Source organism: Chelonoidis abingdonii, chromosome 2 (assembly GCF_003597395.2).
Source record: "Chelonoidis abingdonii isolate Lonesome George chromosome 2, CheloAbing_2.0, whole genome shotgun sequence".
Lineage (NCBI taxonomy): Eukaryota > Metazoa > Chordata > Testudines > Testudinidae > Chelonoidis > Chelonoidis abingdonii.
In genome coordinates, this window is record NC_133770.1 from 72,240,641 (window position 1) to 72,261,586 (window position 20,946).

Below are 20,946 nucleotides of genomic sequence, written 5' to 3' on the forward strand. Positions count from 1 at the left end.
GGCCGGGAAACAAAGGGCTCTGGGCTGCCTGCAGCGGTGGGGAGCCCAGAGCCCTTTTAATCCCAGCCGCGGCCAGGATTCAAAGGGCTCTGGGCTGCCCGCAGAGGTTCCTGGCCGCAGCTGAGATTTAAAGGGCCCAGGGCTCCCCGCCGCCATGGGCAGCCCAGAGCCCTTTGAATCCCGGCCGCAGCTCCAGTGAATGGGCTGGGGCTAGATTTAAAGGGCTCAGGTTCCCCTCAGCAGCAGGAGCTCTGGGTCCTTTAAATCCCTGCCCCAGCCCCGCAAAGCTCTGGGTTCTCCCAGCCACCGGAGCCCTGGGCCCTTTACTTTGCCCCTGACAGCTCCCAGCCACCTCTTCAGCTGGGAGCCTCTGGCTGATTTAAAATCAAGTATCACCTCCCCAACCCCAACCTTCCTTTTTGGCCCACAGCTGTTTTGGTGGGGCAGCACTGGGGAAGGAGGGTTTGTTTCTGCAGGGCTGAGCAGTGCTGGGGTGGGGTTTTTCCACGGGGCGAGGAGGTCCTGGGTGGGGGTGTTTCCACAGGGCCGGGGAGTTTCGGCCCTCAGCTGTTTTCTTTGGAGTAACGTGGCCCTCACCGCTTTACGAGTTGTGCAGTCCTGACCTAAGTTAAAATCTTTCTCCAGGGGCTACAAAACAAGAGAATAGCAGCTCAGCGTCTTCTACTCATCATGCTAGTTAGAGAAGATGCCAGGGTCACAGAACCTTGCCCTCCACAAAAGAGTAGAAGCCTATGTATGGGTAGGCAAAATTTCTTAGCTATAATGAATTTCCAGGGGGAAAAAATAAAGGAATTTTGCATGTGATTCATTGCAGATGTAAAACTACATTCAATCATAAAGGCCTGGCTCGGCAAATCAGGCCCCCAATCTATTACTATCCATTCTAACTTACAATTGGAGATTGTAAAGCCAGCGTAAAGATTTGGATACATTTCGTCCATCATTAAAGTGAGGCGTTTCTTTTCCATAAACATGATATTTGTTGAATGTTGATGGCTCGTATTTCCTGTTTATTGCTTCCCCTGTGGAAGCAAATGTTTTCCTTTACTCTGTGTGAAATACATTGACTGGGAAAATATACTGGAATAAATATCTTTACTCCTGCAATTCTATGAAGAAACAACAACAAAACCTTTGAAATTCTGATTTCATCTGGTTTATTGCACCTCTCTTCAATCTGCTTTTGAAAGAATCTCATCTGATATTTTCAGGAAAACATTTTCCATTGCTTGCTTTACATTAAAAGTTTCATCTGGCTATATTATAGCATACAAAATCTATATAATCCATCAAGATTGATGGGGATAGTTGACATTTATTGTTTTTAAAAGTACATACATTCCATCTGAATGGGACAGATTCTCTCTTGTGCTGTTGACTTTTTATGCTGCTCTGGTGGTGTAGAGAGGTTGTAAACGGAATGAAAACAGATCCCAGTGAATACTTCCAACAGCAAAGTGGTACTAAAATGGCTCTCTGCTATCCCCATCACAACCTCCAACATAGAGGTAAACAGAGTGCCATTACAAACTAGCACAATTTAAAGCTGGCCCCTGGCTGGAGCCAGAATATGGGAAGTGCAAATGTGTCTGAAAGGAAATAGAGAATCTTGCTTTGTACTTTTATCCCTCTCTACCTCCCTACGTATGTCACTTATCTTCTTAGACGGTGCCTGTGCCGCCTTATATGTTTGGCCAGCATCTAGGAAAATGTGGATGCCAGTGGAATGCAAAACATTATTTATTCTATCTACTTTATACATGGGTAAATTGAAGCTCAGAGCATAAATCACAGAACTGGGAACAGAACCCAGATGTCCTGACTCTTAATCTCCTTTTCTAAGCTCTAATACTTGCTCATTATGACCCAAAATTAAAGGAACTAGTTTTACAAATCTATTTTGTTGCCTTATTTGTACGTATATATTAGAATCTCCATGACAGAATCCCCTTCCCAAAAATGATTTTTCAAAAGTACTGTAACTTGTATGGCTTCATATTAATTTATAGCTGAATGAATAGATATGGTATGTTATATGTTGTAAAGCATCAAAAAGCTATAACTAGCTTTATACATATTTAGACTTTTTGTATTACTGATCACTAGCCCTTGATCTTACTCACCTACATTGTAATCATTGTGTGTCACAACATACAACTCGTGTCCTTCTTTTGCTTCATTATCCACTTCCTCAAAGGTTTTTGGTGGATTTATAAGCTCTCCACCAGGTGTGTCTGCGAAGTGAACAAATACTAATCAATATGGTAATAAAATCTCTTTTAAAAGCTCAATATGCAGGAAAAGTCTTATTTTAACAGTATCTTACTGGAATGAATACTTTGGCAATATAATATTTACTATCAAAGTTTCAGTCAGGCTGCTTTCCATCAACATAGCCATGATGAAATGGGATGAGGGAGAGCTGCAAGGGGCTGAGATGGGACTTCAGGGTCCTAGGCCTCTATATCAGAGGTTCTCAACCTGTGGTCCGCGGACCACAGGCTCAATTCAGATAGTAAGGTGCACGCCTGGGCTGTTGCACACGAGAGAATGAAGGGCCACCCACCTAATTAGTGGAGCTCCAGGGCTGCGGCTGCTGGGGAGACATGGCCCTCCTTCCCAGCATCAGCTCTGTGGCTCCATTGGCAGGGGAAAGACCCCCTCCTTCCCAGCCCCAGCTTGGGGGCTGCCGCAGCAGGGGAAAGAGGGAGAGACGCCCCCAACTTCCCAGCCCCAGCTCGGGGGCTGCTGTGCCAGTGGGAGAGAGGGCACATCCATCGCATTAGAAAGGTAAGACTACTGATATTAAAATATGAGTTGTGTGCTTTTATTTGTACAACAAAAAACGTTAATTATTAAGGTTTTTTTTATATAGTGCTTTTATCCAAAGCTCTTTACAATAGTTAGCTAATAGCACAAACAACATTTGGAAAGATCATTAAGCGATCTGCAAGACCCTTAGCAATTTTCAAGTGGCCCACGAAAAAAAAACTTTGAGAACCACTGCTCTATATGATCAACCCTGGCCTCTAGTGGATCCCTGAAATCTGCACCAATCTCAGAAAATCTAAGTTTAGGCAGGGACAGAAATCCCTATCCTTCCTGTGTGTTCTTGATTTTTGAGTATTTTAGTTAATACATTTTTATTACTTATATGCTCTTTTTTGTAATTAGCGGTTATAATTAGTATTTCTTTTCTATTACACAGGAATTGTTTTAAAGAATAATGCTTATTATTTATGTAACTTCCTAAATCCCATGTTAAATGATAAATTACCATGTATTCAACAGCAATACGTTTTAACACGAAGTGTGTTACCCCTGATGGTTGTTGTTCCAAAAGTGGTGGCAGTCACATCCATGCCTTTAGGTAACATTGAAGTTTGATCAGATGACCTCCCCAGAGGTGCTTGGCGATTTCTTAAATACAGGGCTTCTTTTCTCTCTTCAATTTTTTGTTGAAACCGAGTTTTTCTAGGTGGATTTGTCAAGAAGCCAGCCTGAAGAAATCATACATAGTATGAGTGGCAGAGACACAGCATAATCTCTCTAATTCAGAACCAAAAAAAAAAAAATTGTCTCTCCCTACTGCTCAGCAAAGATTTAATAGTAGGAGTGCTTTAATGAGCATTACTTTCACCAAATATATTATAAAACACTAGTACATTGACTTACTTATACACTTACTTATACTTAGCATCAGCAATTAATGCCAAGCTACAGGTTAGATAAATTTTTTTATGCAGAATTCTCTTTTTATATGTGTGTTCTTCACTTGTTAATTTGCAAAATTCACAGAATTTTGCCCTTAGTTTCTAAAATGTAATACCACAAACATTATTTCTGAAATTAAGTGTACACCTTGAGTACAGTAGGATATCAAAAGTATCCCTTTAGGTAGCAAAATCATTTAAAGACCAAAAGCAAGAAAAGAAAATTAGTAAATTTAACAGTGCTCCTAAACAGTGTTCTGAGGTATTAAATCAGTTCATTAACAGCTTCAATATTTTATCTTTGAAACCAGTCAGAGAGACAGCAGTAAAAATGGTGTGTGGAGGGGCTGGGGGGGGGGGCGGAGTTAAAAAACTAGAAATTGGAATGAACAGTGAAGATTGTTACTGTAAAATGTAATTCAATAAAAATCTGTTTTTTAAATGTCCTTCTATTTATTTCACAATTAAAATTCCTTTGATTGACTTCAGCCTGCTCCGTTTTCCTTGCCCGAGCCCCAGCTGTGTCGCTGGGGGACGGCTGGGAAAAGGTCCTGCACTCACCTGTGGCGGGAAGCAGAGTGCCACGGCTGAGAGCTGGCAGAATGGAGCTGGCTGGGGCTGGGCTGCTCCGCTGCCCGCTACCAGTGAGTGCAGGAAGGTTGGGGAATGAATGCCCTCTGCACTCACCTGCAGCAGGAAGTGAAGCGATGGTCTTAGCCCGCTCCACTCTGCCAGCTCCCAGCCATGGCGCTCCACTTCCCACCACAGATGAGTGCAGGGAGGTTGGGGAAAGGATGCCCCCCATACTCACCTGTGGCGGGATGCGGAGTGCTGGGGCTGGGAGCTGGCGGAGTGGAGCAGGCTGGGGCCGGGCTGCTCTGCTTCCGCTGCTGGTGAGTGCAGGGAGGATCCCTTCCCCCAAGCCCCCTCCCCCGAGCAGCAAGGCTGGGGCCCGGGCGAGGGAAGCAGAGCGGGCTGCTCCTGCCCCCTGCTAGTCCCCCGGGCCACTCTGGGACTGCAGGGCCCCCCAAAGTGCCCTCCCACCGCTCCTGCCTCCCAGACCCTGGGAGGAGCCCCTGACCGCCCCCCAGACCCTCCGCCCCTTGTCAAACCCCTCAGCCCCGGCCTGGCCTGTCACCCTTAACACGCTGCTCAGAGCAGTGTTTCAGAGCTTTACCATGTTGTATGCGAACCCACCTTCTATCGGATTGCATTATATCGGGGTAGAGGTGTACATAGATAACAATAATATTAATTGTAGGGGGGCTTGGAAGGAGCAAGAGGGTTGAACTACTGAAAGGTATGGGCGGGTAGATTGTGCCACTGAGTGGGAGAATTGTCTCTATTCTTTATATGGGGATTGAGGTGTTGGTCATAGGTACATGTGAGCAGCTGAGAGGATGTTTAGAGCATTTGTCATTGGCAAGTAGATTTAGTGGAAGGGGGGTGAGATATTTGTCACTGAGGAAAAGGGAGTCTCTTCTCCTTCACTTTTCTTGCTCCCTTCCTCTCATTATTTTCTTATCTTTCTGGTATTTCTCTCCTTTTGGATCCTGATTTGGTTCTTCCTTCCCCTCTTGGGGGTTTAGCAGCATCTCTCCTGTGCATGAGGAATGTATACCCTCTCATACACCAGCTATGTAGCTCATTTATGGGCAGAACCAAGTTACAGATCAACACAAGCTATTCGGGACTATTTTTAAACACACAAAAGATTCAGATTCTTACACTCAGTGAAGACCGGGAGCTAATGCCATGTGTCAAATGAACTGCAATATCAGGATCGTTTGCTCTGCCATAGAATATTCTTTCAGCACCAGGAGCTGGACTTGTAGAATTGAGAAACTTTCTCACAACTGGGGGTGTAATAGGCTGAAAGGCAACGGAAAAACAATTTTATAGGAAATAGTGACTTTTTAGCTTTTTCTTTGTTCTTCCTATTAGAGACATGCTTATCATCAGAAGAATATGTCAGCTAATCTGTTTCATGGCATTTTCCTGTACAGCCTGCTCACCATCCTCTTCACTTGCAGGATCATCAACTTTGCAGTTTTTTCAAAGGGAAGGATGATCTTCCTCAAGGGGAGTAATAGTATCTCTATAAGCAATAGAGGACAGTACCCTAACCTGTTTATAACACAGGGTACGTCTACACTACGGGATTATTCCGATTTTACATAAACCAGTTTTATAAAACAGATTGTATAAAGTCGAGTGCACGCAGCCACACTAAGCACATTAATTCGGCGGTGTGCGTCCATGTCTGAGGCGGAGCGTCGATTTCCGGAGCATTGCACTGTGGGTAGCTATTCCATAGCTATCCCATTAGTTCCGCAGTCTCCCCTGCCTTAGAATTCTGGGTGAGAGCCCAGTGGCCGATGGGCAAAAATCATTGTCTCGGGTGGTTCTGGGGTAAATGTTGTCACTCATTCCTTCCTCCGGGAAAGCAACGGCAGACAATCATTTCGTGCCCTTTTTCCCTGGATTGCCCTGGCAGACGCCATAGCACGGCAACATGGAGCCCGTTCAGCTTTTTTTTTTAACGTCACCATATGTGTACTCGATGCCGCGGACAGAGGCGATACTCCAGTGCTACACAGCAGCATTCATTTGCTTTTGATGATATAGAGATGGTTATCAGTTGTTCTGTACTGTCTGCTGCTGGGGTAAATTGGCAATGAGATGATGGTTATCTGTCCCTCTGTGCTGCTTGCTGCTATCATGGTGCCCCTGGCTGAGATCGGCGGGGGCGCAAAAGCAAAAACTGGGAATGACTCCCCAAGTCAATCCCTCCTATGGTTTCTAAAAATAAGTAGTCCTGCCTAGAATATGGGGCAAGTGTACTAGAGAACCAGTTGTATCACAGAGCACAGGTGCTCTGTGTCAGATACTGCAGAAATGATGAGCTACATGCCATTCACAGGGGTGCCCCTGCAACAACCCCACCCATTGCTTCCCTCCTCCCCCAACCTTCCTAGGCTAACTGTGGCAGTATTCCCCCCCATTTTGTGTCATGAGTTAATAAAGAATGCAGGATAAGAAACACTGAGTTTTAGTGAGATAAAATGAGGGGGAGGGCAGCCTCCCGGTGCGTATGGCAGCTCAGGCAGGACATTAAGCGGTACAGGGAGAGAAGCCCAGCATGCCGCTGCTATGACAGTCCAGGCAGGACAGATCTTTCTTTACACAGGGAAAGGGAGGGGCTGATGTGAGCTCAGCCCCCAGTTTCTATGATGAAGACGGTTACCAGCCGTTCTGTACCATCTACTGGGAATGACCAGGAATCATTCCTATTTTTACCCAGGTTACCCCCACACCGGCCTCACCTCAGGCCAGCCAGGGTATTCAGCAGTTATCAAGCATGGAGCACTCACGGTTGATAAGGACCGTTACCAGTCTACTGCACCATCTTCCACCAGGGAGGGGAGAGGAGCAAATACTGCTCTTCACTGCTGCAGCATCACGTCTACCACCAGATTCAGTAGACATAGGGTGACACTGAAAGAAGTCAAGAAACGATTTCTTTCCTTTTCTTTCATGTGTGGTGGCGGGGAGTAAATTGAGGAGCTATTCCCTGAACCACGCCGGACAATGTGTTTGAACCTACAGGCATTGGGAGCTCAGCCAAGAATTTCAATATTTTTCGGAGACTGCTGTGGACTGTGGGATAGCTGGAGTCCTCAGTACTCCCTCCCTCCATGAGCATCCCATTTGAGTCTCTGGCTTCCCGTTACGCTTGTCACGCAGTACTGTTGTAGCCTGGAGATTTTTTTTTCAAACGCTTTGGCATTTCGTCTTCTGTAACGGAGCTTCTGATAGAACAGATTTTGTTTCCCCATACAAGCATCAGATCCAGTATCTCCTATATGGTCCATGCTCGGAGTTCTTTTGGATTTGGGACTGCATTGCACCCATGCTGATCAGAGTTCCATGCTGGGCAAACAGGAATGAAATCTAAATTTCACAGGCTTTGCTTTTCTGTTTACCTGGCCACAGCATCTGAGTTCAGATTGCTGTCCAGAGTGGTCACAGTGGTGCACTGTGGGTGCCACCCGGAGGACAACACCGTCGATTTCCGGCCAACACTACCCTAATCCGAATATGAATAATTACCAATTTTAGCGCTACTCCTCTCGTTTGGGAGGAGTACAGAAACCGATTTAAAGAGCCCTTTATTTATATAAAGAACATGTGTAGTGGACGAGTACAGCGTTAAATCGGTTTAACGCTGCTAAATCAGGTTTAAACGCGTAGTGTAGACCAGGCCACAGTTTTGGTCTACTTCATACAGGCCAAGACCAAATTACAATATACCATGGATGGAAAAGGTGTTTAAACATGGTGGATTTTATAGAGTAGACATGACCAAAATAGAAATGTGCACAGTGTTTTGTGAGGGCATCAACTAATCTCTGAACCACTGGGACGCAGTGTATTGAACTACACCGGAAAAATTTTAAGTTCTTGCATTTCAGTGTAAGCAGAGTCAGGATGGCTCTACCCTGACATCTGCTGGAAAGAATATTCAAGAGTGTATTTGCACAGCACACCTACCCCATCCCAGGCTGCCGAGCTGTGGGAATGCTTTGTGACAGAAATGATCTCAACCTCCAGTTGGGTGGTACTTGCTAGACAAGGGACATGGGTTCCAAAATCCAGTGAATTGAGAGAGGCTGGGGACAGGTATCTGTGCCTGGTGGTTGTAGTCTCCTTGTGAGCCAGAAGCACCAGTTCCACCCTCTCTCCACTGTGGAATGTCAGCGTTGATTTTTTATTCCTTAAGAATCTAGATACAGGTTACTGAGCTGAACTCACTTTGGGCTAATGGTTGCACTAGGACTGGGGTCCCCTACTATGAGTTGAGATAACTAAGACCTGAAATTACTGAGTACTGTACTAAACTAGTGGGGGAGCCTGAAGCTGTACTTGCGAACAGAGCAGCTGGCAGAAATGGAGCAGTTTGTGGGTATGGCTGGAGCAGATCATGGGACAGCTTGGTGGAGCGGAGTGGCTGCAGAGTGGAAAGCTGTGGGATGGCTTGGAGCGGCCCCACAGAGCGAGCGGAGCCGAGCAGTTTGCAGGACAACTGGAGCAGCTCACGGGGCAGCTGGTGGAGCAGAGCAGCTGGTGGGCGAAGCAGTTTGTGAGGACGGCTGGAGGAGCAGAGTGAGCGGCTGTGTTAAAGCGGAGCAGTTCGTGAGAAGGCGGAAGCAGACCCACGAGAGGGCAGGGCAGTTGGCCCTGGACCACGTAAGGTGCCTCTTTCACCCAAGCCGGGGAGGGACCTCTACAAGATAAACTCTTGAATTCTGGGTGACATGACCAGAAACTTTTGCTTTGGTGCTGGACTTTGGGGTGATTGGACTTAAGATCCTTAAGGGGAAGGACATTGCCAAACGTACTTGGAGGTGGGGTTTTGTTTATGGTTTGTGTTATACCCTGTTTGTGTGTTTCTCCATGGGATGCCGCATTGATTCCTTCCTTTATTTTAAAAGATTTCGCTACACTCAGACTCCGTGCGCGAGAGGGGAAGTATTGCCTCCTAGAGGCGCCCAGAGGGGTGTGGTATGTAAGTGTCCCAGGTCACTGGGTGGGGGCTCGAGCCGGTTATGCATTGTGTTACTGAAACGGAACCCCTGGATACTGAACCCAGCCCTTGTTGCTGCCAACTCAGAGGGGCAGAAGGGTTACACAAGAAAAGAAGAGATGGGCAAAAATCTCTTAGGCCTGATTCTCCTCTCGGTTTCGCTGCTATGTATCAGGAGTAACGTGTTGATTTACACTGGTTTAAAACAGGTATAAGTGAGGCCTTATTTACACTTTAAATTATTTCCCCCTGTTGTTACTAGCAGTTCAGTTCTAACAATGGTGGTCACTACTATGGCTGTCAGCATTCTTATCTTTTATTTGTAGCTCTGAGCGGGGGCTACATGACAACCATGTTAAAATTAACAGTGGCTGCAGAATCTGATCTATGCTAGGGCTGCCAATTTTGCTAACACCAGACCAGCTGACCCAGTTTTAGCAACTGTGGGAAATTGTTACATAAAATCCCTAGCATAGACAGTCTGAGAGGAGAACCAGGCTAACCTGTGGGCAGAGACTTAATTGGTTTATTATACTTATGTCTCAATGTCTCTGCTAGGAGATGTGATTTGGTGCCTGAAATACTGTCCCAACAAACCTAATACACTCACCCTGGGAAAAACTTCAGTCAGACAACTGGCAGCTGTATCTCCAGTTGGGATCAGTTTTCCTGCCTAAACAATGAAAACAAAAAATAATGCAGAGACCACAGAACATACCAGTAGTAGGGGCTGGCCAGCAGGATCAGCATTTTAAACCTTGCAGGGAATTTTGCCTGGTCCTGCCCAAGCAACATTATGACAAAACCGTATTTGAATAAAGGGGAAAAAGTAGAAATAAAATGAATATACAAACCCAGCGACTCTGCCCTAGGAACTATCACTTGCTGGGAGTCCCTCTCACAGACCCCAGAATCCCCAAAATGTGAGCAGAGCTCTGGCTCGGGGAACACCCTGAGAACCCCGGGGTGCTGGAGAGTGGGAGGAAGAGGGGTGATAGATTAACTACGGGGGGAGGGAGAAGGAGACAGACAGACACACAGGGACGGAAGGACGGACAAAGCCAGAGTGCCCACAGGCAGAGGAACACATGGAGAAAGGCACAGACAGACACAGGGAGAGAGACACAGACAGACAACCGGACACAGACAGACACATGGACACAGACACGGAGAGAGAGGCCACGTCTACACTACAGGATAATATCAAATTAGCTAAAATCGGTTTTATAAAACTGATATTATAAATTCGATTTCATGCGGCAACACTAGGCACAGTAATTCATAAGCGTTGTGCGTCCATGTCCCAAGGTAACGTCGATCTGAGCGTTGCATTGTGGTAGCTCTTCCGTAGCTACCCCACAGTTCCCGCAGTCTCCCCACCCCATCCCCTTGGAATTCTGGTTGAATCATTATTGTCGTGGGTGGTTCTGGGTAAAGGTCGTCGAGTCATATCCTCCTTCACGGAAAAACAATCAGCTGACAATCCTTTCGCGCCGTTTTCCCCTGGATCTGCCCTGGCAAGACGCCATAGGCACGGCAAACAATGAGCCCGTTCAGCTTTTTTTTGTGTTCGCGGCACCGTATGTTACTGGTAAATGCCGCAGACAGAGAAGGCGATAATCTCCAAGCAGCGGCTACAAACAGCAGCAATTCACTTTTCTTTTGCATGATAGCAGAGATGGTTACGCAGTTGTTCTGTACATCTACTGCGAGAGTAAACTGGCAATGAAATGACGGTTATCTCTTCCTCTCTGTACTGTCTGCTGCATCAAATGAGTGCCCCTGGCTGAAATCGGCCGGGGGGGCACAATTGCAAAAGCAAAAATTGGGGAATTGAGTCCCCAAGTCAATCGCCTCCCTTACTAGTTTCTAAAAATAGAGTCATCCTTGCCTAGAATAAGAGGCAAGTTATTAGAGGATCCAGTGTAGTCAGAGAGCACAGCCGCTCCCGTGCAGTATTCACAGGGGTGCCCCCTGCACAACCCCACCCGTTGCTTCCCCTTCTCCCCAACTTCCTGGGCTACCGTGGCATGTCTCTGCACATTTTGGTGTCATGAAGAAAAGAATGCAGAAATAAGAAACACTGATTAGTGACAATAAATGAAAGGTGAGGCAGCCTCCCGGCACGAGATAATCCAGGCAGGACATTAGCGGTGTGGGGAGAGGAAGCACAGCAATGCTGTGCTATGAACAGTACAGAGTACAAATCTTTTCTTTACACAGGAAAGGGAGGGGGCTGATTGAAGCTTCAGCCCCCAGTGGCTATGATGGAAAGACAGTTACTAGCCTGTCTGTCCTATCTACTGGGAGTACCAGGACATTCCTGTTCTTAACCCAGGCACCCCCATATTCATTAAGAAAAAGCTTGGAGCAACTCAGGGTTCATGAGGATAGTTACCATGCCTATTGCACCGTGTAGCCACCAGGAGGGGAGAGAGCGATAACTGCTCTTCAACTGCTGCAAGCAACTCAATGTCTACCCACAAGCATTCAGGACACATAGGGTGACATTGATAAGAAGTCAAGAAATGATGTTCTTCCCTTTTTTTCACTGGTGTGGGGGGGAAAGAAACTGAGGAGCATTCCCCAACACGGCAGACACGTGTTTGAACCTTACAGACAATAGAGCTCAGCAGCAAGAATGCCAAATACTTTTCAGAGACATGGCTGTGGACTCGTGTGATAGCTGGATCCTCAGTACCCCGCTCCTCCCCATAAGCGCCCATTTGAATTCTTTGGCTTTCCGTACAACTTGTATGCAGCGCGTGTAGCCTGGAGATTGTTTCAAAATGCTTTGCCGGCATTCGTCTTCTGGTAACGGAAGCTGCTGGTAGAATCAGATTTGTCTCCGCCATAAAGCGATCAAGATCCAGCATCCCGTACGGTCCAGTGCTGGGGGGCTCTTTATTTTTTGATTTGAGAGACTGCGATTTCCGGGCCACCCGTGCTGACAGAGGCTCATGCGGGCACAGGAAATAATTCAAAAGTTTGTGGGCTTTCGCTGTTACCTGCCCCGCTGCCCATCCGAGTTCAGATTGCTGTCAGAGCCGTCAGTGGTGCATCTGTGGGGATACCGCCCGGAGGCCAATAACGTCGATTTCCGTCCACACTAACCGTAATCCGATATGTTAATATCGAATTTAGCGCTACTCCTCTCGTCGGGGAGGAGTACAGAAATCGATTGAAAGAGCCCTTTATATCGATGTAAAGGGCGTTGTAGTGTGGACGGGTACAGCGTTAAATCGATTTAACGCTCTTTAAATTGATTTAAACGTGTAGTGTAGACCAGGCCAGAGACACAGACACACACACGGACACAGACAGACACAGGGAGAGAGACACAGACAGACACATGGACACAGACACACGGACACAGACAGACACAGGGAGAGAGACACAGACAGACAACCGGACACAGACACACGGACACAGACGGGGGACACACGGACGCACAGGGACACACACAGACCGACACATGGACGCAGACACACGGACACAGACGGACTCACTGTTGGCAGCTCGGGAAACCTGTCAAAGAACCGCCCCCGGTACACCGGCCGCAGCTCGCCTGCCATGGCGGCGCCGGGCCGGGCAGGGAGGCGACGGCGGCCCCGGCGAGATGTTTACTCCGGTTACCTGGTAACGCGCTCGGCCCAGCATCGCCCCCTGCAGGCTGCGGGCGGGGACTATCCCCCAGTGCCCGGACTGAGTCCAGCACCACTGCCCCCTTCGGCACCGCCCACGCTCCCCCAGCACTGCCCCCTTCGGCACTGCCCCCCCATGGCATTTCCAAATCATCTGTGCAAACACCTTAGAAGAGGAAGGCTCTAATGTGAGCTGATAAACTATTAGTCTTATATTTTTCTTGGTATGGAAAGGTTTCAGTAAGGACGAGGAAGCATTTATTTACAGAAAATATGTCATAATGGTTTTTTTTTGTTTACGTGTACATATTTCTTACTCTTCCTTTTTTATTTTGCCCATGATGCTAGAAATAGTAATAAACCTTTCTTTTTAATTAGTCCTCCAAACCTTGTGACTTTTATTATCATTATAAGGCATAATAACCGGAGAGGGATCTAGTTTCTATCTCTCCCTGATAACACTTCTGTTGCATCTAACGTAAAGAGAACAGGGAAACAATCCAATGCCCTGAGTAACTTCGACAAACTACGGATTTGGTGGCAACATAAACAAATTTAAAATGACGTTCTAGAGTTAATGCCAAGTATTTGTTGAGTCAAATTAACATCAATGGGAGTTTGTCTCCTGCAGTAGAAAATTGGAACATATTTCATTTCGGGGGGGAAACAGACGTTCTTTGTTACAGCAGGGTCTTTGTAGCTAAAACTGCCCTTAGCAAGTGTTTGGCATTTGACGTTACCACTACTCATTAAATCCCCAATCGCACAGTTTGACGCCTCTTACAAGGGCTAAAATCAAGGAAGTGAAACTGCCTAAAATCTTGCCTTTCACTTCCCTGATCCAGCATGACTGCTGAGTTTTACAGCTCAGCTCTCACTCTGACTGTGGTGTTGGAGTAGATGTGATACAAGCACTTGCTGAGTATAACCTTCAGGAAGCTTTAAACATTTGCAGAGGGTTTATTTTAAATAGTAGCCTCTTGGGAGCTAGAGTGGGTAAATTAGTAATTTGTGTAGAAGGTGATACTCTTGGGGGAGGCAATTTTGTGTTCTTATGCAATAGCTCAGGGGTTTATTATTATTTATTATTTATTCAGTATCATTCAGATAGAAATGTTGCTTCCTAAGCAACATAAAAACTGCATGTTGGGAAGTAGCTGAACTCATTGCTTTCAGCAAAGAGTTTACAGAGAAGAGAGAAAAATGGAGAGAGAAAAAGGAGACAAATGAAAGAAGTGGGAAAATGAAATAAAGAAGAAAAAACTTACAGGATAATGAAAAGTGCAAAAGGCTCAATCCAACCTTCATGGAAGTCAATGAAAGTCTACCCATTAACTACAATGGGAGTTGGATCAGACCCTAAGGGGAAAAAATTGGCAGTGCAAACTTTAAACTGTTGGAGGAAAATTTTAAATCAGGGGATCTCAGACTGGGGGTCATGGGGTTATTACATGGGGGGCTGCAAGCTGTCAGCCTCCCCACAAAACCCACTTTGCCTCCAGGGTTTATAATGATGTTAAATATATTTTAAAGGTTTTTTTTTAATTTATAACAGGGGGTTGCACTCAGAGGCTTGCTATGTGAAAAGGGTCACCAGTACAAAAGTTTGAGAACCACCGTTTTAAATAAAGGGAAAGTGCACTGGGTGAAATCCTGACCATGATGAAATCAATGGGAGTTTTGCCACTAACTTGGATTAGGTCAGGATTTCACCCACTGAATTTAGTTATGGGATCTGGCCCAGGTTTGTGGTGTTCAGAAATATTATTATCTCATAGCAGAACATTGACCTATATGAAATAAACTGGTGATCTCAGACCACTGCATAGTGGATAAATGTTCAGACTACAACATAAGAACCACTATCACAACTGGCATTCTTGCTAGCAGCTTCAACCATGATGCCACCTAATGGGGTTTGAACCTGAGACTACTTGCACATAAAGCAGAACATGTTCCACTGCTCAAGAAACCACATAAAAAATGGGCATGGACAATGAACTACTCCTTTATTCATTGAAGTGATTCAAATAGACCACTGATAAAAATGTTAAATAATATAAGGCCAAGAACTGATCCCTGTGGAACTCCACTAGAAAAACATCCATTCTATTCCTTATTTATAGTTACATTTTGAGACCTATCAGGTTAGCCACCTTTTAATCTATTTAATGTGCACCATGTTGATTTTGTATCCTTCTAGTTTCTCAATCAAAAGTATATGGCATACAGAAGTCTAAGTATATTACATCAATGCTATAACTTTTATAAACCACACTTTGTAATTAAAAAAAATCAAATTAGTTTGACAGGATCTAGTTCCATAAATGCAGGTTGATTAGCATTACTACTATTCTCCTTTAATTCTTTAATAATCAAGGCCAGTATCAACTGTCCCATTATTTTGCCTGAGATCAGCATCAGGCTGACAGGCCCATAGTTACCCATGTCTTCCTGTTTACCCTTGTGAAATATTAGCACAAGATTAGCTGTCTTTCAGTCCCCTGGAACTTTCCCAGTGCTCCAGTGCTTATTGAAAATCAATCTTAATTGTCCAGAGAATTCCTCAGACAGCTCTTTTTTAGAACTCTTGGATGCAAGTTATCCAGACCTGGTGACTTAAAAAATGTGCAACTTTATTAGCTGCTGTTTAACATCCTCTTTAGTTGCTGTTGGAAGGGGAAGTATTTCATCATTAGTCATCATCATCATATGACATGAATACATCTTTTGGCTTTTTTCCAAATGCAGAACAGAAATATTTATTGAACTCCTTTGCATTGTTATTGACATTTTTATCATTTCCATTTGTAACCCTTTTGCCCCTCTGAGTTGGCAGCAACAAGGGCCAGGTTCAGTATCCAGGGGTTCCGTTTCAATAACACAAGGCATAACCGGCTCGAGCCCCCACCCAGTGACCTGGGACACTTACATACCAGTATATTAATGAACAAAGGATTGTAATAATGGTTATTGGTCTTCTAAATGTGTTAACAGAGTCAGGGATGAAGCTGCTACCCTGAATCTGTGGTGAAAGGTATGGGAAAGTGTGGTGGAAGAATGTCTGGATTGCAAAAATCTCAAATATATTTGCATAGGCACGCCTAACCCTCCCAAACTGCTCAGCTCCACTCGCGATCTCGCTAGAGGGCTGCTCACGAACACCCCACAGCTAGACTTCCGCATCATCTGCCAGCCAAGCCGTCACCACTCACCAAACCCGTTCTGTTCCTTGTGGTCCGGGCCAGCCCATTCCCATAAACTGCGTCCACTCCGACATTCAGAGTTGCTGAGCTGAACTCACTTGGGCCTAATGGTGTACTAGCACTGGGTCCAAGAAATTTGCTGAATCACTCAAGTAGATCCCACATCACAACAAGAAAGCATGAAATTACTGGAGCTGGAGCACTGCGAGCCACTGCCTGCCTACACACCACACGCCACACCCCACACACCCACACACACGAGCACCGGATGGCGAGCTATATCTAGTTATATATGGAATGGCCATGGAGCGAGACGCAACCAGGACCAGCCGTGTGAGTGTGAGAGATGTGCGATGCAGAGTTGGAAAGTACACACTGTGGTGAGATGTGTCGACTCCCTCGAGAGAGTCGAGTGCACCTGAGGCGAGTATGGAATGTGAGTTTCCAGGCGTGCATCAGCCTAAATATTTGCGATACATGTTGCAGTGTCTATCCGATACATTTCTTTCCACACTTCCACCACTACTTCACCACCAAGAATGTCAGGGTACAGCTCATCCTGACTCTGCTTACACATTAGAAAGGGACCAATAACCATTATTACAATACCGTTTGCACTTCATAAAACATATATCTTGAAATTAAAAAAAAAAAAAAACCCTCCTCCTTATTGTTCTTAACTCTCCTGGCCATAGATTCCTCCTTATATCCTTTTGCTTCCCTTATAAATTTTCTATAATTCCTAGCTTCCTTTTTCTCATTTGTGTGTGTATATTATAAAATAGCTACTTTCACCAAACATAAAATAGCTACTTTCACTTCTCTTGTAAGACAGGTTGTTTTTTAACTAGCGTAGATTTGTTTCTGGATTGCGGCTTTTTGCACATGTAGTAAAATGTTCATAATCATTATGCAATTACCATTCACATTTTTCTATTTAAATTCTTTCTCCCACATGATTTGACTCACAGTTGTTTTCAGCTATGTGAAATTTTGTCTTTTAAAACACCTATATATGTTAATAGTTTGGACTTTATTTTGTTTGTACATAAATGTAATTGAGCCATGATCACTTTGAAATAAACAGCCACATCATCAAGTGTTGTGCTTAACATGATTATTTCTTGAAAACATATTTTAAATTGATTTTATGACTCTTATATATAAGCACCAAATAATGGATGCTTTTTAAAATAGAAAAATAACCTGGTCACTCTCTACCATACCTTCAAAAACTGGGAAACTGAAATGCCTGAGTTTTCTCACTGCTGATGGATCCCCCTCATTCCGCACCAGAAACATCCTGTTTTCAAAACAAACAAGCAAACAAACCATCAACTACATTTATTTTATAAATTTATTTTTATTAATGATGAGCCCAATAATACACCTCCTACTTTATTGAACATGGGCAGTTGCGGCTGTCATGACTTAAAGAATCATCTTCTCTGTGGGTTTCTTTGGATTTAATCCTCTTCCAATGTCACTTTCTCTGTTGCAGTCGCTATGGCCTCCATCTCGCTGCATGGATATGGCACCCACACCACATTACTTGTAGTCTATGGTAAGAAATTCCCCAAAGAGCCTCAGAGTAGACAGACTAGAGCTGGGTCTAGGGCTGCCAGGTGTCCAGTTTTCGATCAGAACGCCCAGTCAAAAAGAGACCCTGCTGGCTCCGGTCAGCGCTGCCGACTGGGCCGTTAAAAGTCTGGTCGGTGGTGCTACTGGGCTAAAGCATTTTGTGCATTAGAAAGTTGGCGACCCTAGCTGTGTCTGCAATCAGCAAGTTTCTAGTTAAAACTAGTGTAAGTGGAGTCAGGATGAGCTCTACCTTGACATCTGGTGGTGAATTGTGGTGAGTTGTGCAAAACAACTTCAGGGACTGGTCTTGTTTGCATAGGCACACCCACCCCGACTAGCATGAGCCCACAGCTGCCCAAATGGTCACTTTGGCTGCTGTGTGATCCCCAGTTTCTCTGTTATTGGGGCAGGAAGAATAAAGTGTTGTTACCCTGATTATGTGAATCAAGGCCAGTGGAACTGTTTTATGACAGAGGGACTCACCATCAAGTAAATAGCACTTGCTAGACAAGGGATATGGGTTTCAAAACCCAGTGACTTGAGAGAGACTGGGGGTAGGTATTTGTGTTGTGGCTCCCTTTGTAGGGCTGGAACTGCTATTTCCATTCTCTGCTGTTCAACAGTAGAGCTAAATTTGATTTCATTAAGAGCCTAATTACAAGCTGCTGTGCTGAATTCACTTTGGGCCCATGGTGCACTAGTACCAGGGCTCCCTACTACAAGCTGAAATCACTAAAAAGCTAAAATTACTAAGAGCAGAGATCACTGAGTGCTGTGTTAACTAGTGGCGGAGCCTGAAGATATATTGCTAAGCAGCTGGCAGAGAGGAGCACTTTGTGAGATGGTTGGAGTGGCCCACGGGACCATGACTAGAGTGAAGCAGAGGTGAGGAGTTTGTGAAATGCTTGGAGTGGCCTACAAGATGGCTGGTGGAGTGCAGCAGAGCAGTTTGTGGGATTGCTGGAGTGACTCATGGGACGACTGGTTGAGTGGAGCAGCTCATAGTGAAGGCTGCAGCAAAACCCCACAGAGAGGCGGGGCAGTCGGCCTTGGACCATGTAAGGGGCCCCTTAACACCCCGTGCACCCCCTTCCCCCCCATTTCCACCCAGGCTGGTGGAGGTGGTAAAACTCTGCAGATAAACTTTTGAACTCTGGGGCTGCACTGACCAGGGACAGAGACTTTTGGGTGATCTTTTGGGTTGCTGGGACTTAAGACCCTGAGAGGAAAAGGATACTGCCAAACTTACTTGGGGATGGGTCTTTTGCTCATGGTTCATGTTATGAATCCTGTTTGTGGTGTTTCCCCAACATAATGCCACATTGTTTCCCTCCTTTATTAAAAGGATTTTGCTACACTCAGACTCTGTGCTTGTGAGAGGGGAAGTATTGCCTCTTAGAGGCGCCGGGGGGGTGGTATGTAATTGTCCCAGGTCACTGGATGGGGGCTGTCATGGTACAATTCCCCACTCTGAACCTTAGCGTCCAAAAGATGGGGTACCAGCATAAGAAAGCCTCTAGTTAATTACCACGAGCTTTAGTAAGCTAGGTCTACACCAACCATGAATTCCAGGCCTCTGGTACGTGCGGTCACGCGCCAAAAACCTGCCCGGGTAACCCCCCAGACCCAGACCCTCCTGGATTTTAAACACAAGAATAAGCGTTCCCCCTGGGGCCTCTTGCCCAGGCTTGCCCCGATCCTGGGTACCTGAAATACTGTGACGAACTCTCCTTGAATCTTTAGAACCAGAGGATGGAAAAATCACCTCGCCCCCCATTCTCTTTCCCCCATTCGAGACTCTCCACCTGAGACAGAAAATAATCCTAACACAGAGAGAATTAGCCTTGTCTCTCTCCCCTCCTTTCTCCCCACCAATTCCCTGGTGAATCCAGACCCCATCCCCTGGGTCTTACACCAGAATGAAAAAAACAATCAGGTTCTTAAACAAAGGAAAGCTTTTAATTAAAGAGAGAAAAACAGTAAAAATATCTTTGTAAATTTAAGATGGAATATGTTACAGAGTCTTTCACTATAGACACTTGGGAATTACCCTCCCAAGCCTAAGTATACAAGTACAAATTAAAATCCTTCAGCAAAATACACATTTGCACTCCTTCCAGCCAAATGCACATTTGCAAATAAAGAAAACAAATATAAACTAAATCGCCTTATCTTACATCTAGTTGTCTCACATTGAAGTTATAAGAGCCTGTATCGGAGAGATTGGAGAGAAACCTGGTTGCATGTCTGGTCACTCTCAGAACCCAGAGAGAACCACCACCAAATTCTAACAGCACACACAAAAACTTCCCTCCCTCAAGATTTGAAAGTATCCTGTCCTGATTGGTTCTCTGGTCACGTGACAGACAGGCTTACTGAACTTGTTAACCCTTTACAGTCAAAAGAGATATAAAGTACTTCTGTTCTGTTAACTCCTACTATCTATTTATGACAGGGGCGCAAGCTGGTTTTGCATTGCATCATTGAAACGGAACTTCTAGACACTGAAGTGTTGCCACACGTCCTATGACATTTGAAGATTTCCATAAAGCTCCAGCTCCCGGACTCGGGATTATGGAGAATGTCTACTGTCACATCACATTTGTTTTGAAGGTACATTTCTAGCCCTCACGGGTTTGGAGAACACTTGAAAACATGACCCTTTCCGATGCTAAAACCCAGGCGGCGAATGAAAGCAACCTAAAATCTATTGGTTTGTTGGCTTAAATATTGTGACTTTTTTTAATCTCGTGATTTTCAGGGGTAATGGGAATGTCCATTCATGATTTTTGAGTGCTTGAGGGTGGCAATACCTGTGGCTGCCTCTCAGATGTTGCCCCCTAGACTGCAGCTCACCAGCCTACAACAGGTCAGGGTCACTTAAGCCTCCCAGCAGGCATGAAAGCACCCCAGTCAAAATCACAATGCTGGCCCTTTAAGAGGCCTTAGGCGTAGTTGGGGTGGTTCGCCCGCATCATTCCAGAGAGCTAGGCTGTAGCAGGTCATGTGAGTGTTAGTACCGACCGCCATGCCAGTTACCGAGGCGGAAGCGTCCACAGCAGAAGGACCACCAGACCAAAAAAAGCTCCTCTCGCCCCTATGTATCCCATAGTCCTTTGCGCGCTGTGCCGTAAGTGGCTTCTTCCACTGGGGCTGTGTGGGGCTTCTTCCCCCTGGGTTGCCTCGGTCAGAGT

At 45.5% G+C, this 20,946-nt stretch overlaps 1 protein-coding gene across 1 annotated transcript in view; it reads right to left on the reverse strand.

Moving 5' to 3' along the window:
* Positions 1-12,911, reverse strand: part of EFHB (EF-hand domain family member B) — a 43,019-nt gene extending 30,108 nt beyond the window's left edge. The window contains exons 1-6 of the mRNA XM_032765977.2: positions 12,831-12,911; positions 9,932-9,994; positions 5,463-5,606; positions 3,341-3,521; positions 2,145-2,255; positions 914-1,043 (exon numbers count right to left, since the gene is read on the reverse strand). Of these exons, the coding sequence (XP_032621868.1) occupies positions 914-1,043; positions 2,145-2,255; positions 3,341-3,521; positions 5,463-5,606; positions 9,932-9,994; positions 12,831-12,896 (695 nt within the window). The 5' untranslated portion in view covers positions 12,897-12,911. The remainder of the gene's footprint in view (positions 1-913; positions 1,044-2,144; positions 2,256-3,340; positions 3,522-5,462; positions 5,607-9,931; positions 9,995-12,830) is intronic.
* Between the last annotated feature and the right edge of the window lie 8,035 nt (positions 12,912-20,946).